Here is a 23,352-nt window from a genome sequence, read left to right on the forward strand (position 1 = left end):
AAAAACAATGAAAATAATTAATTTTGTTTTCAAAAGTGCAAAATGTTTTCACTTTTTTTGTAAGAAAAAGTGACTAGGTTTTAGGCAGTGTGTATTTCAATTTCAGTTGTTCAATGTTCATGTTATTAAATATTCATACAGTAGATGGTGCGCGATTTCTTCAATTATTTTAAAATCAAGTAATGCACCCATCACTCAAAAATCTCTCATTTTTAATATCGGAGCGCATTTACTGTGCAACACTTATTAGTGAACTATGAGGGCAAAATAAATTAATAAAATGATTGTTCATTAATCATAATCAAGTAAAATGTTCAATTAATTGAGATTCTGATTTTAGGCCAAATCGCCCTGCTCTACTGTACAGTCTTCATCTTACATTAACGAAAAAGAAAAAAAACTATTAATCTGTTACACCTCCAAACCTTATCATTTCTTGTGCCCAAACATTTCAAACTCACAAAAAAAATGAAATACCTGATACAAATGCAACTCTACAAATCACATGCTCTGTGGCTCCTGTTCAACTGTTATTCAGGCTCTACACTGCACATCCTGTGTGACTATTGCGAATGCACATGTTGCGATATCGATGCTGAAACCATTTATTGTGCAGCACTACTTTCATGTGATTTCAGATGGAATATTCAAAGTATCATGGTTAACAGTATAGGGAGCATGCCACAAGTGTCACTGAATTAATGTGCAAACATAATCCACATTTACCTCATTTCAGTGCCTTTAGTACTCCAACACAAATCATACTTGCATGCAATTTCAGACCAAACATTCAAAGTAGCCCATCACAAGTTCTTACTGTTCCAAAATAAATGAATGTGCAAATATAAAACCAACGTTACCTCAATCTCCAATCTCAAAGTAAAAAAACAAACAAACAACTAAACTAAAACACTTTTTAAGAGAGGAAACTCATTGTGTTTTTCAACATTACCTAATTTTTTACAGGTGTAAAAAAAAATTAAGTCAGCAGTAACGGTCTAAAGCAGGCATGTCAAAACTCTGTCCTGGGGGGCCGGTGACCTGCAAAGTTAAGTTTCAACCCCAATCAGACACACCTGGGCTAGCTAATTAAGCTCTTACTAGGCTTTCTAGAAACATCCTTGCAGGTGTGTTGAGGCAAGTTGGAGCTAAAATCTGCAGGACACCGGCCCTCCAGGACCGAGTTTGGACACCCCTGGTCTAAAGCCAATATGCAATATATTTTCAAATCAATTACTTAATTGAACATATTCATAAATAAGTTCTTACTTTAAAAGTAAATAACAAATGCTTCAGTTGACTTAGCGTAGACTCTAAAGCAGTTTCTCAACCATTGATAACAGCAGCAACATACAATGTGAATGGAATTATATCAAAATCAGCTTGTAAATCAGCACAGCTTACTATTAAAGTCCATGCACACTGAGGTAAAGTTGCTTTTATATTAACACATTTGGGGTTTCTCTCTAATAATAAGTTCTAAAAAATAAAAAACATATCAGCCAATGACTATCAATGTCCAACATTGTGCAGAGTCAAACAAATAGTGCTAATGTTGTTGTCATACTTAAATGTGATTTCAAGACAAATATGAAAAGTAAACAATATCGGAAGCATGTCACAAGTTGTCACTAAATGAAAGTGGGAACATAAAACCAACTTTACCCCAATCTTCAATTTCAAGGTTAAAGGCAGTGTGAATGTAAAAACAACTAAAGCAAAACACTCCTTAAGACAGAAGGAAACCCACTGTTTTTTCATCATTACCTGATTTTAACAAAAACCTGTCAGCAGCAACTGTCTAAATAACAATAACAAAATACTTTTAAATCAATTACTTCATTTAACATATTCATAAATAAGTTATATTCAAAATAAAAGATACACAACAAATGCTTAAGTTAACTTAGCTAAGACTGTAAAGCAGTTTAACCAGCAACATACAATGTGACTGGAATTATATCAGCATGAGGCAAAAGCAGCTTGTAAATCAGCACAGCTTACTATTAATGTCCAAGCACATTGAGGTAAAGTTGGTTTTATGTTAACATTCAGATTTTCACTCTAATGATATAAGTTCAGAAAGGTAATCTTTGCAAATTATTAATAGCGAAATCATATTAGCAGCCAATGACTATTAAAGTGCAACATTGTGCACAGTCAATTAAATAATGGTAACGTTGTCCAAATATGTAAAGTACTATGGTTAACAATATAGGAGGCATGTCACAAGCTGTCACTAAATTATATAGAGGTAAAGTTAGTTTTATATTAGCAGATTCAGACTTCCCTCTTAATAATATAATTTCATAAAAGTATTATTTGCAAACTCTAAATAGCGAAATCATATTAGCAGCCAATAACTATCAAAGTACAACATTGCTCACGGTCAAATAAACAGTGTTAATGTTGATTTCAAGTCATACTAGCATGCTAATTCTGATCGAATATTCAAAGTGACATTGTAAACAGTATAGAGACTTCTAAATGAACGAATGTGCGAATATAAAACCAACTTTACCTCAATCTAAATTATTGTGGGAATATAAAACCAACTTTACCTTCATCTCCAATTTCAAGGTTAAAGACAGTGTGAATGTAAAAACACTGTTTTTCTTTAACATTACCTGATTTTAACAGGTGTAATACAAACACTGTCAGCAGTAACTGTCTAAATAAAAACTAAATATTTTAAAATCAATTACTTAATTTACCATTTTCATGAGCAAGTTCTCACATTCAAAATAAAAAATTAACAAAAGCTAACATTAACTTAGCAACACTGTAAAGCAGTCTTGAGCAAAGCTAACTATTAATGTCCAAACACACTGAGGTAAAGTTGCTTTTATATTCACACATTTGAGGTTTCTCCTTAATATTATAATTTCAGAAATTATTTTTTGCCAGTTATAACTAGGTAAATCATATTATCAGCCAATGACTATCAAAGTACAACTTTGTGCAGTCAAATATATAGTGTAAATGTTGTTTTGAAGACATACTTAAATGTGAATTCGGGCCAAATATGTAAAGTACCATGGTAAACAATATGGGGAGCATGTCACAAGTTGTCACTGAATGAATGTGTGAATGTAAAACCAACTTTACTTCAAACTTCAAAGTAAATACAGTGTTAATGTTAAAACAACTAAACCAAAACACTCTTTAAGACAGGAAACCCGTTGTTTTTTTACAATATTACCTGATTTTAACAGGTGTAAAAACCTATCAGCAGCAAATGTCTAAATAACAATATATTTTTAAATCAATCACTTTCTTGAACATATTCAGAAATAGATTCTCACGTGTTGAAAAAAACAAACAAAAGCTAGCATTAACTTAGCAACACTGCAAAGCAGTCATAGACAACAGCAGCAACATGAATGAAATTGTATCAGCATGCCTAAAATCAGCATGTAAAACAGCACAGCTTCCTAATTATATCCAAAAACACATAGTAAATATAACTTTCATAAATGCTCACCTTGTCGGTTGTGTCTGTCTCTCAAAAGCACGGGCACGTGTTATGACTTATGGCGTGGGTATTGTCACCGGCTCACAAGTGTATATGTGCGACTCAAATCCTCTTAAAATACTACCTCACACATTCCCCAGCGAAAACATACAAACACTAATCAACGTTACAGAAATAAAAGATGAAGATACGAAGGAGCAAAGCAAAACATTTCGCGCCTTTTACGTTTCCTTTGCGGTTGTTGTAATCACGGAACTAAAACACGCCGCGCTTCCAATACTATTTTATTCAGCCACGCCCTCTTATTACACCACGTGTTGGTGACGTTGTGGGTGTGGGTGCGCTTTATCATATTTTTCGTGCTTTACATTAGATTTACATTACTCGTTCCTAAATGTAGCAATGAAAGTACACATATTGTTAATGCATAATCTTTAAATCATTAGTTTATAAGAAACTGCTGCTTCAAACGCGCAACCCTTCGTAATTTATTAATATACGTCTACTTTTAGATCTTTTAACACACACAATGTAGTTTACATTTTAATACGCATCGAATTATTATTATTTTATTATGCATCGAATTATTATTAGCCGTGATAGTAGAAGTATGATGTGCTGTATTTCCTTCAGTAAAGTTGACTGGATGATGCAATTGCATGATAAGGTTACACTGTATTTTCAGACTGTACAAGTCACCAACAGGTGGCGCTGATTGCTCATACAAAACTTTGCATCTTATTTCACTATCAAAGTGACCCAACTGACCGGCACATAACACATAATCTCATGTAGCAAAAAAAGCGTTGGCAGCGTAAATAATTACGAGCATTGTTTTAAATCTATTTTTCAAAAGCAGCATAGAAACTACATAGACTTCCTAATGCAAAATAATTTAACAATTTAATGTAACTATTATAAGTAAATGCAGTGTGTTGCTATGGAAATTACGTGAGAGAACAATAAAAAACGAAATTTAGTTATAACCTACCTTTTTATGATTTATAATGAATCAGATTTCCTCCAACGTCACTGTCCTCTGAAGACAGATCTTAGACACTAATCAAAGAAATTGACGTATTTAACACGTTTTACTGAATGCCAGGACATAAAATACCATTATAGTAATAAATTTGCGACGGGGTTTCAGCATTTATCTTCATTTTGAACCACGGGAGCTGTTTTAAGTCCCGAAGAGAGGCTTCATTCCTCTCTCTGGAGTTTGTTTTGCCACGTTGATTTTCCCTTTAACAGTGCAGCTGTCAATCTAAATAAGAACCGCCCACGTGGCACACCTAAGCCCCGCCCACTTCTGGCTTTAGTTTTGGCTACTTTAAACTGTAAAAAAATTAAAACACATCGAGACAAGAAACCCATTGAGGTGAGCAGAAGAACCGCACTACTGACTTGAGAAATGTCAAGTTGTTGCTACTAAAACTGTGATAATAAGCTATGTGAAATGTTAATTAATTATATAATGCGGTTTTAAAAAGTTATTCTCTTAAACAGCGTTTTATCAACGACTTGAACAAGACGTAAAGGCGGGAAAGCAACGGTCGACGAAAAACGTCAGTTTAGTTAGTTCATGTTTACATAAGTTAATTGCTAATTATTAGTTGTTGACTGTAGGCTATTAATTATTGTCCAATACAAAACACAAAATCAGCAAATTAAGCGATAAAAAAACACATTTATTGAATTATTCTAAGGAATTGTAATGAGTTTATACTTTGCAATTCTGGGTAAAGTCTAGATAGGATACAGCATTCATTCATTTTCTTTTTTGGATTAGTCCCTTCCCTGCTGAAAAATCCAGCTTAAACCAGCCTAGGATGGTTGGCTGGTTTTAGCTGGTCGACCAGGCTGGTTTTAGAGGGGGTTTGGCTACTTCCATGCTGGTTTCACACCATTTCCAGCCTGGTTTTAGCTGGACAGGCTGGAAAATAACCAACTAAAACCAGCTTGACCAGCCTAGCCAGACTGGGAGCCCAGCCAAAACCAGCTATGTCCAGCTTAAACCAGGATGGTCAAGCTGGTTTTAGATGGTTTTAGCTGGTCACTTTCCAGCCTGACCAGGCTGGAAATGACTGGAAACCAGCCTGGAAGTGGCCAAAACACCTTTAAAACTAGCCTGGTTGACCAGCTAAAACCAGCCAACCATCATAGGCTGGTTTAAACTGGATTTTTCAGCAGGGTAATTAGGGATCGCCACAGCGGAATGAACTGCCAACTTATCCAGCACGTTTTACGCAGCGTGGATGCCCTTCCAGCTGCAACCCATCACTGGGAAACATCCAAGCACTCCCAATTACACACATACAGTACGGACAATTTAGCTTACCCAATTCCGCTATAGCTCATGTGTTTGGACTTGTGAGGGAAACCGGAACACCCGGACGAAACCCACGCCAACACAAGGAGAACATGCAAACTCTACACAGAAACACTGTATAACAATATATAATATTTTTACGTTACTGTGACGGGTTTAGGGTTGGGGCGGGGGCAGATGTTAATAAAATCAAATGTATGGGCTATTTAATAAATGATATCAATCATTTTCACAACTGTATCTGATTTAGAATCAATCGCAATGGGAGCTGCAGTTTTAAAGCCAATGATCTTCCGGTGAAAGTTTAATGTGACTTTTTTCAATTTCACAAGGTTGTTTTTACAGAATCGATGTTGTAATATAATTACAATACATTCAGTTAAATAGCCTTAAGCATTCATTTTATTGTTCAAGCGTAAAATGAGATGAAAGACTGTTGTAACCACTAGCACCGTCAGTAGAAATAGGCTAGCGCAGAAGTTACATTGAAAATACTGGGGTAAAACAAACTCATGTTTTAAAGACATGCTTCTTGTCTGGTCTGAGATTCACTTCATATCGTATATCTAACAGGCATCGAAGATCATTGATTTTTAAAGAAATCAGATCTTAAACGTGACAACTTTGTAATGGAAAGACAGGTCACCGCAAGTCCTTGGGCTGCCTGGCTGAAAATTAAAAGTCCGTGTGCAGATAGCTCATTCTGGATTTTCACTTCAGATTGTAAATTAAATGCTCAGGTGATGCTTCTCACATTTATTTATGCATAACAAGTCATAGAAATTTAAAATATATCTCATGAAATACTTTTTCGTTTTATAACGATAAACATATCCCATAGGCAACAGTCCATTTTTGCCATTTTTGACCTTCATAAACATAGCTACTGTTTTTACCTAAACAAAAGGAAAATACAGACTGTAACTTAAGACTTCCGACCCTTAGAGGGGAAATACCATTCAGTTTGATCAAAATACACTTAAAAATTGACATAAATGGAGGTTTTTGAAGACATTTCACTAGAATTGCATCTATTTTTCACTAATGCATGTATTTATTCATATTCAGCAGCATCAACTGTCAATTATTCAAGTATTCAGCTAATGTATAATAAATGTTCAGCCTGATCTCACGAGAAAACGTAAGTATTTTACGTTTTGCACTTTAGTGGCTAATTCGTACAAATTCGTACGAGTTCAGACGTACGAAGTTGTATGATTTTAAAAAGGAGGCGTGGCACCTAACCCCACCCCTAAACCCAACCGTCATTGTGGGATGATCAAATCGTACTAAAATGTACGAATTAGATCGTACGAATTCATACGAATCAGCCCCTAAATTAAAAAGTTACGAATTGCTGTGAGATTGTGTTGGTATGTTAACATTAATACCTCCAATATTCATAAAATATGCTTACTACTCACAATAATATTATTTATTTTCCTTCTGCTTAGTCCCTTTATTCATCAGGGGTTGCCTCAGCGGAATGAACCACACTGAAAAAAATGATTCATTGGATTTACTTAATTTTTTTAAGGCAAGCTGTTGCAAATAATTGAATTGGGTTAAGTTTAAGCAAACAAATTTAGTTGGATTTACTCAATTTATATGTGTTGGATTTAAACAATCAAATTAGGTTGGATTTACTCAATTTATATGTGTTGGATTTAAACAATCAAATTAGGTTGGATTTACTCAATTTATATGTGTTGGATTTAAACAATCAAAATAAGTTGGATTTAATCAATTTTATTTAGTTACATTTATCCAATGAAATTCATTTAGTTCACTATAATTTAATTATGTAATTCCTACTTACATCTATTTATTTTTGATGTCTAAAATGATCATTAAACTGCTTGCAAATACACTTTGAAATGACACTTGACCACATTTGTTTTGAATTCATTTTAATGACTTTTTAAGATGCATTTTTTTAACAAAACATAAATCACTGCCAATAAATGCTTTAGCAGCACACCATAAAACAATAAACAGTTTGTACAGCACATTTAATTTAAACCAACACATAAAAGAAAACTGTATGAAGTCTTAGAGCAAACTGCATTCCTTATGACACACACACCCCAATACACAAAATAATCAACTAATTAACTTAAAAAAATAACTCATTAACATATTGAGCAACTACAAGTTGTATGAAATGGAATAAATACAAAGTTTATAGAATGCACATGCTCTCTCACACACACACACACACACACACACACACACCATTTAAAACAAGTTCCTACAGCTAATTAATTTTGCACACAAAGAAAACTGAATTCACTTATTAAACAATTCCTACACTAAACTGCAATTTGTATATGATATACATTTGGTTGTTGAGCATTTATCAACACTTCAATGCTTAAAATTACAGTATCACACTGTTTTCCAGTATGAGAGCCTTTGAGCAGAGCTTGTCAGAGTTCATTTGCACAAGTACTTTTTGGGCAAACTCGTAATAGTATTTGAGTTCTTTTGGGTAGGCCAAATCAAGCACATAAATCGCCCCCAACATCAGTGCACAGGCTTGTGCAACAGATTTTATCTGTTCAATAATCACTGTTCCATCCACAACGATGCCAATGTCCTCATAATCTCCTCTTTCCTTTTTGATGACACATATGGCCATGGTGGTGTTTGTCAGGTCCTTCAAAAATTCTTCTTTTTGGTTGCCCTATATTTAAATAAAAAGAAACCATTATTAGACATTATTTTTGAAACATATTTTGTAAAAAGTCAGAAGAAATCAAATGTAAATAAAACCAAAACCTTAATGGCCCTCCCCACACCCACATTGATACCTGTGAAATATTATAACAATCATTTATGATTGCATATTGGCGAACATATATTTGTGCATGATCTGCAAGTACGACTCCTTCACAATTATTTACAGGGTTTATTCAGGTTTTATCAGGGTAAATTTAAGATCTTTTAAGACTAACTAAAAATAATTGAAAGGCAAACAATACAGTAATATGTTAAAAACTAAATATAATGTCAAGGAAGCATTATTGCATTATTATTTAAATAATATTACCCAAGGTTTAAGGTTCGAAAACCACAGATTTGGCCACTTGAATGTGGAAATACCTTCTGATCAGACCCACTGTATACCTGGTCAGAATTGTTCACCTTAACCCTTCTGTATTATTTGAATTTTCTACCCTTTCCTTATGTTAGTTGCTGTTTTTTTTTGCCTCATTGACTTCCATTATAACATTTTTTGGATGCAAATCCATGACAGCATGTAATCTCGCATTGTTGCTGGTTTTCTTCCCTTTTCGGTAGATGTATATTTTGTCATTTTTACTGTTAATGATCAGTTGACAGCATAACCATTTAGATAGTCCTGTGCAAAAAAGTTTCTGGCTTTTATATGGAGTTCTTTGGAGTATAAACAGTAAATGATAGTGTGTGTGTGTATGTGTGCATAAATACACTTACTATGTTTACTATATGTCTGAAAAAATGTAAATAAGCAACTTTCAAAACAATGTGTGCAAAAGTCTCACGCACTTACACACACACGCACATACACACACACACGCACTTACACACACACGCACTTACACACACACACGCACTTAAACACACACACGCACTTACACACACACACGCACACACACACACACACACACACACACACACACACACACACACAAAATACTCCATATAACTCTATATAAAAACCACAAACCTTTGCAATGGTTTGCTCTGCAACTGATGATCAACTATAAAAATGACAAATTTTACCTTTTCCTAACAAGAAAAACCATTAAAGATCGAAAATATTTAATATACTGTCATGACCTTGCAATTAAAGAATATTGTTATAATGGAAGTCAATGAGGCAAAATCAGCCACAAACATAACAAAAGAGTAATACATTTGCCCAGAGTGTATTGTTGAGGCTTTTAAAAATTTTAAAGCATTTTCCCAAAATATGAGTAAAATTAACATGTCACCAAAAATCATTTCATGAGCTCAAACAAAGGAATCTGTCGCCAAATTAATATCCTCAACAGCACACAAGGCTTAAGAATAATTGTGCACAAGAAAAATAAACATCAGCGAATGAAATTCAGTAGAAATGTCACACCTTGATGCAAAATTTAAGGCTTTTTATGACCTTAAATTGTAAACATCTAATTTAATACTTAAGACTTTTCAAAGACCCACAGGACCTCTGCAAATAAAAAAAAAGTACAATGATAATAAAACAAATTTAATTGGACAAATTAATAGACATGTATATTTATTTAATTAGTATTTTTACGTGTCATTAATTAAACCAAAATTATTTAAATATATTAAGTATATTTTAAATGTATAAGTAAATATACAAATTTAAAACTTGAATTCATACTTTAAAAAAACGTCATGTTTCATTATTAGATTAAACATTTTTGAAGAATTATTCAGCAATACATTTTTGATTGTTAGTACGGCCACCCATTGACCTAAAAATGTAATTCAAGTCAAGTTGCTTTTAAACAGTAATTTTAATCTTAACATAAACATAAATTTTCTCTTTTTTGGAAAAAAGTGGTTTAGTTGTAATTGTGTGACTATTTGTTTGTAATTTAGAAATAATAATACTGTTTAGAAAGACTAAAACAGTGGTGTCCAAACTCCTTCTTTGAGGGCCAGTATTCTGCCGATTTTAGCTCATCCTTGCAGGTGTGTTGAGGCAAGATAGTTTCTAGATCACCTAGTAAGAGCTTGATTAGCTAGCATAGGTGTGTCTAATTGGAATTGGAACTAAACTTAGCAGGACACAGGCCCTCCAGGACCAAGCTTGGACACCCCTGGACTAAACAATGAATATCTCTGGGGTCAAACACAGATCTGAACCCAATGCTGAGAACGTCAAAGGATTAAGAAACATATGCAACTTTTAATCATTTAGTATTTTTAGGCAAACTTTTAGGCACATATATTGCGATTTTCAAAAAGTATCACATCGTTTTGTAAATGTTTATTATTACCATTTGTTGAGTCTTTCAATACTATTTGATTTAGTCAAGCGATGTGATGTCACACTCAACAAGCTGATAGTTTTCTCACGGTTCAATAACAGTGTGTATTACCATTACAATGCAAGAGTTTGAGGCAAAAGATAATAGGTTGCTCTTACGTGTGTAGTGACCAATGGCATTTTTTTTAACTTTATGTACAAATATATGGAAATAGAAAGCATTTGAAAAAAGAAAAAAGCCATTGACATATACAGTGAAAACACTATTTTCAAATTCTTTAAAATTATTAATTTTGTTTTTGATATATTAAAATATTTTGTTCATTGTTCTATTCATACTTTTGCATTGAATTAGTATGCAACTTACTTGCACAAATCTAGCAAGTGTTTGTGCAGCGCAATGTGATTTGAATAGACCATAATGTGTTCAACATTAGGTTCACCTATTAATTCAAATATGGCACTCGAAAAAGTTTGTTTGTCTCATTGGCCACTGTAACCCCACCCTCAGCCTCTGAACAAAGCAGTTCTTTCTTATAGCCCAGGTGCAACCACTAGTACTATGATGCACTCACCATGTATTCTTTCACCAGGCATGCCTCATCCTCACCAAGGTAAGTAAAAAGAGCTTGAAGAATAGACGCTCTTTTGACATGGACATCGGTTGTCTGTAAATAATACAAATTTGATTAGTTAAATACATAAATGACAAATTGGAAAACGTTAAGAAATTTATTAGATTAGATTAAACTTTATTGTCATTACACATGTACAAGTACAATGCAACGAAAATCAGTTTAACCAGCAGTGCAACAGCAGCAAGTGCAGTATACAGGTATAAGTTATAAAGTGCAGATATAGAAAAACTTTAGTGATATTTACAGATGGATGTACTATGAACATTATATACAGGTTGTATTAGCTATGAACAGAGATTTAAAATAAATTATTATATGTACAGGTTGCTATTAGTAATCAGAAGTGTACAGATAGATAAACAATTACAAGTGTACAGTATATGTATAGTTCAAATGAATGAATCAGTCTAATGTAGTGCAATGAATGTGTAATTTTTAAATGTGCAAATGTTAAATAGTGCAATGATAATGAGGAGTACAAGTTATGAGGACAGTGGGGGTGCATTAGGAGGGCAAAATAATTAGTGGGGGATAGAGTTAAAAAAGGGACAGCTCTGAGGAAAGTGCTGTTCCTTAAGGCTGATTTATACTTCTGCGTCAAACGCACGCCAATGCTACGGCGCTGATGCATAGCCCTTCGCCGTGGCCGTCGGCGTCGCTGACGTGCACCTCTCAAAAAATGTAACTTCACATCGCAACGACACGTAGCACAAGCTCTGTGATTGGTCGGCTTGGTAGTGGCCAAGTGGACAGATGATGTATCTCCTCCCTGTAGGCCGTCTCATCATTATTGCTGATTAGACCAATCACTGTGGTGTCATCTGCAAATTTGATGATGTTGGATCTATTCACAGGCCTACAGTTGATAGTAAAAAAGAAGTAGAGGAAGAGGCTCAGCACACAGCCCTGTGGTACACCAGGGTTAAGTGTGAAGATGGTGGAGCAAATGTGGCCTGATCTAACATTCTGAGGTCTTTTAGTCAGAAAGTCCATAATCCAGTTGCAGAGAGACGTGTCGATGTCCAGGTCTCTAAGTTTAATCATTAACTAATGCCGAGTTCAGACTGCATGATTTTGAAAGTAGTCGTTGCTGCTTTATTTTCACTGCAAGATGGATCGGCGACAGGGACTTGAACATTGCATGACTTTACAATAGGAAGAATCGCCGACAACTTCGTCTAAACTACGTCTCACAACCCAAAAACCATCTGTTTGACCAGGCCGTGGATTAATGCTAATATTGCAAATAATGTTAAATTTCTTACAAAGACCAATCGTTTCACTTTACAGGACCTTCATCAGGAGCCATGGCTTTAGATTTGGACTATATTCTTAAACTGAAAAACCTATCCTCATTCGCTGCCATTATTTGAATCACCATGTACCACAGATTCAGCTAAAAATCATCAGTAGTGTTATATTAACATTAAGTTAAATAAATATTAATTTATTTTCTTTTCTGCTTAATCCCTTTATTAATCTGGGGTCACCACAGCGAAATGAACTGCCAACTTATCCAGCATGTTTTACACAGCGGATGCCCTTCCAGCTGCAAACCATCACTGGGAAACATTCATACACTTTCATTTACACACATACACTACAACAATTTAACTTACCCAATTCCCCTATACCGCATGTCTTTGGACTTGTGGGGGAAACCGGAGCACCCGGAGGAAACCCATGCGAACGCGGGGAGAACATGCAGACTCCACACAGAAATGCCAACAGATCCAGTCAAGAATCGAACTAGCGATCTTCTTGCTGTGAGGTGAGAGCGCTTCCCACTGCGCCACCTGTTAAATAAATATATTTTAAAAATAAAAAGAATTAATAACTGAAACCAGCTCAAATGTTATCGATTGTTTATGTTATATGCCATGTCCCGAATAAAACACATTACCGTAATGCACAATTGTTAGTCATTTGAGACTCCTTTATTACAGCACTCCCACAAGTTTCTCTCTTGCTTTCACAAATAAAATTATACATATTTAATGTATATCCATTATTAATAGCCTATCTAAGTTTTGCCCAGCTAGCGAAACCTGCAGGTAAAGGTAGCCTATAAGCATATTTTTTTCAGTGCATGCATTGACTGCATCGTCAAATACATGGAATATAAGTATGTTTGTGGCATGATAAGCATAGACATGAGCATTATTCAGAACATAGCCTATATATTTATTTTTAAAATGTTATATTTAGAAATTAAAACTATATTAAATTTCAACTTGCAGTAATAATCTAAACATTAAACTTTGCCTCGATGTTGTGCACTTATTATCCTTTAACACACCTAAATCTGACGATTGTCCCTTACATGTATATTACATTTATAATGATACTCAAATTTATTTAATCAACTGACTGTTTACTTGTGAATAGTTTGTTTAGTTACACTATATTTAAAGTGATTTCTTTTTTCGACTACCTTGTAATTTAACATGTTCAGCCAAGATAAAGACATGTAAAGGCTGATTTATACTTCTGTATCAAATGCACGTGTATGGTCCGACGCAGCCTGCGCGCAGTTGAAAAGCCCTTGCCGTGGCGCATCTCTCCAAAAATGTAACTACACATCGCAACAACACGTAGCGCACGCTCTATTAGTGGGCTTGGTAGTGTTTATGTGTGTGGGCGGGGTTGAGAGCCACGCCAACCCATTGGAGCGAGTGTTTACAAGTGTAGAGTCCCATGAAATAGCTCCAGGTGGAAACTGTTGCTTTGTGTTTACATTATGATTAAAGTTGTTGCATGACTGCCGGCTCCCGCCTCAGAATGAGCGAGTTTTATCTTCTTGTTCATTAAGATAGTGTACAGAAAAAACAAAACCCAAGCGAAGAAACTCCATACAGAGGGAACATATAAACCTACTGCTTTTGTAAGTGTTATTGTAGAACAACACAAACAGCACGCACAAGTATAAGTGCTCAGCTGCACGCAGGGCAGGCGCCGTAGGTCACGCCAATCACTCAACGCAGAAGTACAAACCAGGCTTAAGGCCGAATGTGCATTGTGCAATTTTGAGCCAAATTCTGATGCGACTCTTCTTTGAATCAAATTAAATTTAAACTTTGATATTTGCTGTGCTGTGTTGATGCAATGTACAGGAGGAAAAAAAAGGTGAACAACCTCTCTTGGTCGGCAGATAGTCAAATCATTTTATGGCAGGTCAGACATTTTGGTCGGCTCTCTTGAGAGAATCACGAAGTTGAATCAAAGTTGAACTCTGTGTTTGTGCTCTTACTGCACCCTAGTACTGTGAAAACTAGGGAAGCAACAATAACATTTACTTATTCTTCACTTGTCACAAACCTGTTTGAGTTTCTTTGTTCTGATAAACACAACATAAGATCATTTGAAAAATGATGAAAACCGGTAACCATTGACTTCCATAATATGTTTTTCCTACTATGAATGTCAATGATTACTGGTTTCTAACACTCTTCAAAATATTTTGTCTTGTGTTCAACAGATAAAAGAAACTCAAAGGTTTGGAACCATGAAAACATGGTGAGTGAATAGTGAGTAAATTTCCTTTTTTGGGACTATTTAGATTTTTCAGAGCAACATATTCAGTTAAGAAACTGTTTACTGTAATGTGTAGTGATAAATGTTTTGCAGTTACTTACCATAAAAATGTTGATGGAAAATTCCAACTGCAGTACTGGACAGAAAATGTATTTAAACCCCTGACCAAGGAACTCAGCAAAGCAAACTTGTTGTACAGTACCTCAAATAAAAGGAAGCACATGATTATCATTTAGGTTCAAAATTCAGCACAAGTAACAACATGACCAACTTCTTAATCAACATATTGTTTACCGATTAATTATATTAGGAAACATTTAGATAAATTACTTATTGAACATATTGCTGAACGTGATTAATATGATTAAGATAATCGTCACTGCCTGATTGATACGATATAAAGTGGGTCTCAGACCAGACAAAGAACTGCATTAAATTCCATTCTTCAACGCCATGTCTTAAAAATATGTCAATTTATTTTAACCACAATATTTTCCATGAAGTTTTAGCACTCGTCTGCATGTGTTTTACGTTTGAACAACTAAAGGATTGCTTCAGCTTATTTAAAGGATATTATTTTAATTAAATTACATTATCGTTGATGTAAAAGGCACTTTATGAATATGGAAAAAGTCACATTAAGTTAACCTTGCGCTGGACGTTTATCGGTGGCTGATAAACACTTGCTGTGAATATAAGTTAGCCCATTAAGAGCATTATAACCCCAAAGACATAATTACAGCATCTCACGTAAAAAAAATAAAGAACTGTATAAATTGACGCCCTTTACGTTAAAAGTTAATGTTACGCCAGTATGGGCACACATTCGACAACCTCCTAAGACAGTCAGTACTGCCCTAACGCCAGACCAAATCGTTCTATAACAAAATCAGTATGGTACTGTCCGTTCACAACTATCTAAACGCATGTTTAATGTTAACCATAGTAAAAGCCACGGTAAATTCACAAAGGACTGAGCTAACGTTAGCAACGAAGCTTTTTTCGTTTGGAATGGCGGATCACGGACACTGTCGTCACATCAAAGAAAATGCTTATTCTCTTGAAAATAGCCATTTACTTCATTAAAAAACATTATATATCAAGTCTACATAACTACATTCTTGCTAAAAAGAATCTTAAATATATTCTGCGACATAAAAGCGAGATTTGTCAAACCGTGTGTAACGTTAACTGTTAGCTTAACTTGCGAGCGCGCTCGACGGCTGGTCGCTGTGAAATTTAAAAACGACTAAAATAGACAGTCCGAACGAGAGACCATTTTATGCGTCTATGTTACCCACAAAGTTTTTTTCTGTAACAAACAGTCTGGTACAATATAAAATGTGACTTACTGTGCAGATGGATGTACAGAAATCCGGCTCTGGCGTCTTGCTTCAATCTGACTGGATTCTGTAAAACTTCCTTTGGGCTTTGGCGCCGAGGCAACGGAACATAACGCGCATGCGCACAAAGCTAACATAATTTTTTCTAATAGACTTTAATTAATTAATTTAGATTGGTTCAAAACACATCTTATTCACTTAAAACCGATTAAAAATAATTTAATAAAATCAACAACTAAATTAAATTGTTTAAAATAAACTAAATTGAATTATGTTTAATTTAATAGAGGGCTAAATCATTTTTTTCAGTGCACCAACATATCCAGCATATGTTTTACAGCTGATACACTGCTTCAATCCATTACTGGGAAACATCCATACACGCTCACATTCACACACTCATACACTACGACCAATTTAGTTGATTCAGTTCACCTTTAGCCAATGTGTTTGGAGTTTGGGGAAGCCGGAGCACCCTGAGGAAGCCCACGCCAACACGGGGAGAACATGCAAACTCCACACAGATTCGCCAACTGGCCCAGCTGGGACTCCAACCAGCAACCTTCTTGCTCTGAGGTGACAGTGCTAACCACTGAGCCACCGTGTCGCCCACTAATATTATTAAAAATATTTAATATAAAATTGTTTTATATAAAAGTCCTACTTCCAAAGCATAGAAGAAAACAAGACTAAATGAGCCAGTTTAAGTAATCATACATTTCAAAGACAGCTAGGCCAGTCAGATCATTCATCTAAGAATTTTTCCATCTCACATTACCATCATTGTTCCTGTTATCTCCTTGTGAGAGGAATGTCAGGCGGTTAAAACGCTATCAAAATACATCTAGTTTGCACACAATCGAAGACGAACGCCTAGGAAACACCGGCGTAAATCTGAGGTGAGTTTAATCTCTTGTATGAATTTGATGTATTTTTTCGTAACATGTTTGTTTAAAGCACTTTACAGATGATCAGATGTTTTATAGTCCTTCGACAGATTATCAGATGTTGTTTTGTTTATTGTCTATTGTTTGTCAGTGATTTCCTTTAGAAAAAGTTCATTCAGCGATTACTCAGACATGTCTTTAAAAAGCTACATGACTGAACTTTTTCATATATGAAAGGAAGTGTTGTTAAAAATGTAGATATATAAAATATATATAAATGTGGATAGCATGAGAACCAAAGATGTTTTTAATTTGTTACCTTTAGGTTAGGGCTGAACAATATATCGTTTGAGCATCGATATCACAATGTGTTTTTACAGTTAAAGTGAGAATTATTGACCTGTTTATTTTTTCCCCCAATATCTGTTAAACAGAAATAATTTTTTATTTATTTAGCACATTCCTAATCATAATAGTTGTAATAACTCATTTCTAATAACTTATTTATTTTATCTTTGCCATGATGACAGTAAACAATATTTGACAATATATATATATTTTTCAAGACACTTCTATACAGCTTAAAGTGACATGTAAAGGCTTAACTAGGTTAATAAGGTGAACTAGGCAGGTTAGGGTACTTAGGCAAGTTATTGTATAACAGTGGTGTAATCTGTAGACCAGGGGTGTCCAAACTTTTTGGGCCGAGGGCCAGATGCAAAAAAACAAACGTTGTCGCGGGCCAAAGTTTACATACATCACACAGACACGCATATATATATATATATATATATATATATATATATATATATATATATATATATATATATATATATAAATACAGTTGAAGTCAGAATTGTTAGCCCCCCTAAATTATTAGCCCCCGTTTATTTTTTTCACAATTTCTGTTTAACGGAGAGAAGATTTTTTTCCACACATTTCTAAACATATTAGTTTTAGTAACTCATTTCTAATAACTGATTTATTTTATCTTTGCCATGATGACAGTAAATAATATTTGACTGGATATTTTTAAGACACTTCTCTATAGCTTAAAGTGACATTTATGACAGTTAAGGAAGTTAACTTGTTAAGTTAAGGTAATTAGGCAAGTTATTTTATAACAATGGTTTGTTCTGAAGACTTAAGGGGCTAATAATTTTGACCTTAAAATGGTTCATAAAAAAATTTAAACAGCTTTTTATTCTAGCCGAAATAAAACAAAAGTATTTCTCCAAAAGAAAAAATATTATCAGACATACTGTAAAAATGTCTTTGCTCTGTTAAACATCATTTGGGAAATATTTAAAAAAGAAGAAATAAATCAAAGAAGGGCTAATAATTCAGACTTCAACTGTGTGTAGATAGATAGATAGATAGATAGATAGATAGATAGATAGATAGATAGATAGATAGATAGATAGATAGATAGATAGATAGATAGATAGATAGATAGATAGATAGATAGATAGATAGATAGATAGACAGACAGACATACCGACAGGCAGACAGGCAGACAGACAGGCAGACAGATAGATAGATCATAACAAGAACTGCTGCTTAATTGAATGCATGTAATAGCGACACCCGGTGGTTATTTTTTGAATTACGTTCATTTTTGTATAGCGGGCCAGATTCTATTGATATTTATAAAAAGCCTCGCGGGCCGCCAAAAAACTGATTGCGGGCCGCAGATGGCCCGCGGGCCGTAGTTTGGACATGCCTGCTGTAGACTATTGAAAAAATATATATATCTTAAAGGGGCTAATAATTTTGTTCTTAATTTATTTATTTTGTTGGGTTTTTTTAATAAGAACTGCTTTTATTCTAGCTGAAGTAAAACAAATAAGACTGTCTCCAGAAGAAAAAATATTATCAGACATACTGTGAAAATTAAACTCTGTTAAACATCATTTAGCAAATATTTAAAAAAGAAAAAAAATGTAAAGGGGGGCTAATGATTCTGACTTCCACTGTATGTCTGCATTTACTCAGACATGTCTTTACAAAGCTACATGACTGACCTTTTTCAGATAATAAGGTTTTCTCAAACTTTTTTCACCAAGTACCACCTCAGACAAAATATGTCCCTCCAAGTACCACCATAATGACCGATATTAAAATACAGAAATGTAGCAGGCCTAATTAAGCAGCTAACGCTCTGCACAGTTCAAAAAACGAGGCAGATTAATTCCTATTATTATGAATATTTTTTATTGTCAGGCACTTTAAATATTATAAATAGTTTGAACATTAACACTGTACTGTGCTTACGGTTAAAAATAAATATTGTTTAAATTAAAATGTGCTTTTAAAAGTTACTTAAAAATGACACTGTTCTTAAAAAGTAAAAAGAAAACTGCTGTACTTAAGTGTGAAGTATTAAAACCTGAAAATGTTCCTTGGATCTCATAAATAGGCTATATGTGTAACCACAGGGAGTGACACACACAACAGAAGGTAGGATCCAAATGCAGGTTTAATCGTAGTCAGGCAAGCAAGCAATGGTCAATACAGGTGTAAACAGGTATATTGAGACAGTCCAGAATCGTAGTCGAATAACAGGCAAGGAGGTCAGAAGGCAGGCAGCAAACAAGGACAACGGAAAAACTAGGCTAAGGTCAAAACACGGAGAACCAAGACAAGGAAACCGCGTTGTAGTGTTACTATTACAGTTAACAAGACTCCGCAAACTGGATGGGTTCATGAGTGGCTTATAAGTGGTGTGATATCAGTCTATGACAAGGTTCAGGTGGTGAATGTAATCAAGTTAGATGAATGAGCATGGGTGTCAGGGAGAAGTGCATGTATAAAAATGTAGTCCAGGAAAAGGCGGAAGTGTAGTTCTAAGTGTGTGCTTGTGTGTGAGTGTTTACCAGTGACATCTGGTGGTTGTTCGCTGGTGAACATGACAATATGTCATCATAATCACATATAAATTTTGATACATTTTGAAATATATTATGCATGTATTTGTATATCTTTGAAATCTAAACATTAAACTTAATTATTCAGCGATTACTCATCGTACCACTAGATGAAAGTTGTACGCGTACAGTTTGAGAACCACTGAGATTTTATAAAAGGAAGTGTTGTTAAAAATGTAGATATATAAAATATATATAAATATGGATAACATGAGAACCAAAGATGTTTTTTAATTGTTGCATTTAGGTTAGGGCTGAACAATATATAGTTTGAGCAATGTGTGCATTCGCAATAGTCACATCACAGGATTTTATGATTTATTAAGGAGTAAAAGATGAAGATATTATTAAAGATTGTTATTTTATACAATAATGACCATGTTATTTTAGATTTGACTGTTCAATTTCGGTACTTGAATACTTTTATACTCGACCACCACCTCCCACACCCCCCCCAAAAAAAACATAAAGCACTGTTTTTATTTTTTTATTTATTACTGTAATTTATTATAATTTATGCAGATGCACTGCAAAGAAAAAGACTTGATGATCCCAGTCGATGTAAATGAATGAAATCTTTCCAAAAAAGTCATTTGGTAAAATTATAGTCATATAGCAGTATATACAGCGGCAAAACAAAATATCACAATGTCAGATTTTTCCAATATCATGTATAGCCTTAATTTAGGTTAAATATGCGCATGTGTAAATAAGACTGGAGTGCAACACTTACATTAAATTTTATCTTCAGGTGAGCTAATTTATTACATTAAAACATCACTGAAATATATTTTGTTTTGTGTTCAATGGAAGTGACGTGGAGTGAGTTAAAGGGATAGTTCACGCAAAAATGAACACTTATGTTGGAAATTGATAGCATTTGACATCCATAGAGGACAATTATTTACAATGGAAGTCGATGGTTACCCATGTACAACACTCTTCAAAATATCTTCTTTTGTGTTCAAGTGAAAGCTGAGTAAATTGGGGGGTTGCTTTTTTTTTAGGTGAACTATCACTTTAATGATGATTGTTTCTTAATTATTTTTTTAATAAGTCAAGTCTTTAAGTCTGTTTATTTGGATGTGTCACTAAGAGAGATGTTTAATTACTTGCTGACACTTGCTCATCGTACAGTCAGTGTCTAAAATAATATGTCTGTAAAACTGAATGTACAGTAAGAGGATATAATATCTCTACAATTCAACTTGGAATTCTGGCCTACAGGCATTAAAACAGGTTTAACAAGAGCCGAGAGATGGAGAAGGTGTAAAAATGACACATTATGCAGTAATGGCACACATATGAACATCCACGTCACACTGATGTGTTTCCACAGGTATGTGAGAGTCATTGGATTTAATGGGGATCATATCTCAGTACCTGCTAACCGTGAGTAGCATTCACAGTGTTTGTGTGTACATACTACAGTGGTTGCCATGTGCTTTTTAAAGGTCCCAAGAAATGTGAATAATGTTTTAATGATGTCAGTATCAGTATGTTTGACTTAAGGAAATCGATAAGCTATAGTGTGCTGCAAAACAGTGACAAAATTTGCATTAAGAATACATAAACATACAAAGCTTGCAGTTTGTCACTTCCACCTAAATGGACCAACTATTTTTTGATGTCTCCTCATACTTCAGCTTCTCATCAAATCTTCTTTTGCTCTCTTACTATCTGACATAGTATCCCATTTGCTTTTCATTTGATGCGCTTGAGCTCAACCACTCTCACTGGCAGTACTGTAATAAAAATAAAATGCTATTATGCTATTATCAGTTGAGATTATGGGCTCTATTTTGATGATCCATGCGCAAAGTCCAAAGCGCAGGGCGCAGAAGCATTCAGGGCGTGTCAGAATCCACTTTTGCTATTTTAAGGACGGAAAAATCCGCTTTGCGCCATGGCGCATGGTCTAACAGGGTTGAGCTTATTCTCTTAATGAGTTATAGGTGTGCTTTGAGAATAAACCAATCAGAGTCTCATCTCCCATTCCCTTTAAGAGTTAGTTACGTCAGACCATAGCGCATTTGCTATTTAAATGGTGGACTTTGTAAATGTAAAAACTCATGCTTTACTAGCGAGAAAACAGTTAAACAGAGCATCTGCAGCGCGAGGATGAGAGATGAGCCTCCTCATTCTTTACTTTCACTTTCACTCTCGTGGATAGGGAAACCTTGTATGCACAGACACCATTAGCCTATACTTAATTAATTTAGTTTGTTAAGCGCAAAGATTTGTTTCAAAACAATTTCTAAATTCAGTTCTAATTTCCAGCAAACAAATAAAGGAACAATAATAACGAAGTGTGTTCAAACAACTGAGTTATATCCAAATACACATGCTGCCCCATATGGTCTAAAACCTGACAGGTGGGCAAATAAGCTTGTTTTTAATAAAACAAATATAAATATGGATATAATAAATAATACAGCTAATAATGATAACATTATACAAAAGCAAATTGTTATGAATAAAATGAAAAAGCCTCCCGAGATGAAGAAGGCATGAAAGTATGGATTTTATATTTATGTAGAAAATAAATTTTTTTGTAATATTTTATTCCTTTAATTCTTTTTCGTTTGTAAAGATATTTGTTTTCCCAGAGATGGGTTGCGGCTGGAAGGGCATCCGCTGCGTAAAAACTTGCTGGATAAGTTGGCGGTTCGTTCCGCTGTGGCGACCCCGGATTAATAAAGGGACTAAGCCGACAAGAAAATGAATGAATGAATGAAATATATTTGTGTATTGCTGTACAACCTGTGTGTATTAAGCAGTGTGTGAGCGAGGCGCACAACTAACGTGCTCTGCGCTAGACTTTAGACCTGCTTTGATCTGGTCTATTGAACAGTTAAATATGGACCCAATTTATTAATTCATTCATTCATTTTCTTGTCGGCTTAGTCCCTTTATTAATCTGGGGTCGCCACAGCAGAATGAACCGCCAACTTATCCAGCACGTTTTTATGCAGCGTATGCCCTTCCAGCCGCAACCCATCTCTGGGAATCATCCACAAACACACACACATACACTCACTCACACTACGGACAATTTAGCCCACCCAATTCAACTGTATTGCATATCTTTGGTCTGTGGGGGAAACTGGAGCACCCGGAGGAAACCCACGCAAACGCAGGGAGAACATGCAAACTCCACATAGAAACGCCAACTGAGCCGAGGTTCCAACCAGCGACCCAGCGACCTTCTTGCTGTGAGGCG

The 23,352-nt window shown here is 34.8% G+C and overlaps 2 protein-coding genes and 1 long non-coding RNA gene across 18 annotated transcripts in view; 1 reads left to right on the top strand and 2 right to left on the bottom strand.

Annotated features, from left to right (window-relative positions):
* The window catches only part of slc6a16b (solute carrier family 6 member 16b), a 30,852-nt gene extending 26,132 nt beyond the window's left edge, over positions 1-4,720 (bottom strand). For 6 of the 14 annotated variants that reach the window (XR_015524533.1, XR_015524536.1, XR_015524534.1 and 3 more), the window contains exon 1: positions 4,467-4,720. The gene's annotated coding sequence lies outside the window, so the exon portion shown is untranslated. 14 annotated transcript variants of the gene reach the window in all.
* A 75-nt stretch (positions 4,721-4,795) lies between these two features.
* Positions 4,796-23,352, top strand: part of eps8l1b (EPS8 signaling adaptor L1b) — a 48,773-nt gene continuing 30,216 nt past the window's right edge. Inside the window, exons 1-3 of one of the 3 annotated variants that reach the window (XM_087310113.1) lie at positions 4,796-4,856; positions 17,125-17,214; positions 21,469-21,521. In XM_087310113.1, coding sequence (XP_087166239.1) covers positions 21,492-21,521 — 30 coding nt within the window. In that variant the 5' untranslated portion in view covers positions 4,796-4,856; positions 17,125-17,214; positions 21,469-21,491. Of the gene's footprint in view, positions 4,857-16,747; positions 17,215-21,468; positions 21,522-23,352 lie in introns of those variants that run through there. The other 2 variants (XM_087310114.1, XM_087310112.1) reach the window with 2 other exon arrangements.
* si:ch1073-164k15.3 lies at positions 7,701-16,398 on the bottom strand. Its single transcript, XR_015525377.1, has 5 exons — positions 16,325-16,398; positions 15,074-15,174; positions 13,058-13,234; positions 11,376-11,468; positions 7,701-8,493 (listed from the first exon to the last, which is right to left on the bottom strand). It is a non-coding gene; the product is annotated as a si:ch1073-164k15.3 (long non-coding RNA).

The sequence above is a fragment of the Danio rerio genome, chromosome 24, assembly GCF_052040795.2.
Source record: "Danio rerio strain M-AB ecotype USA chromosome 24, GRCz13ab, whole genome shotgun sequence".
Classification (NCBI taxonomy): domain Eukaryota; kingdom Metazoa; phylum Chordata; class Actinopteri; order Cypriniformes; family Danionidae; genus Danio; species Danio rerio.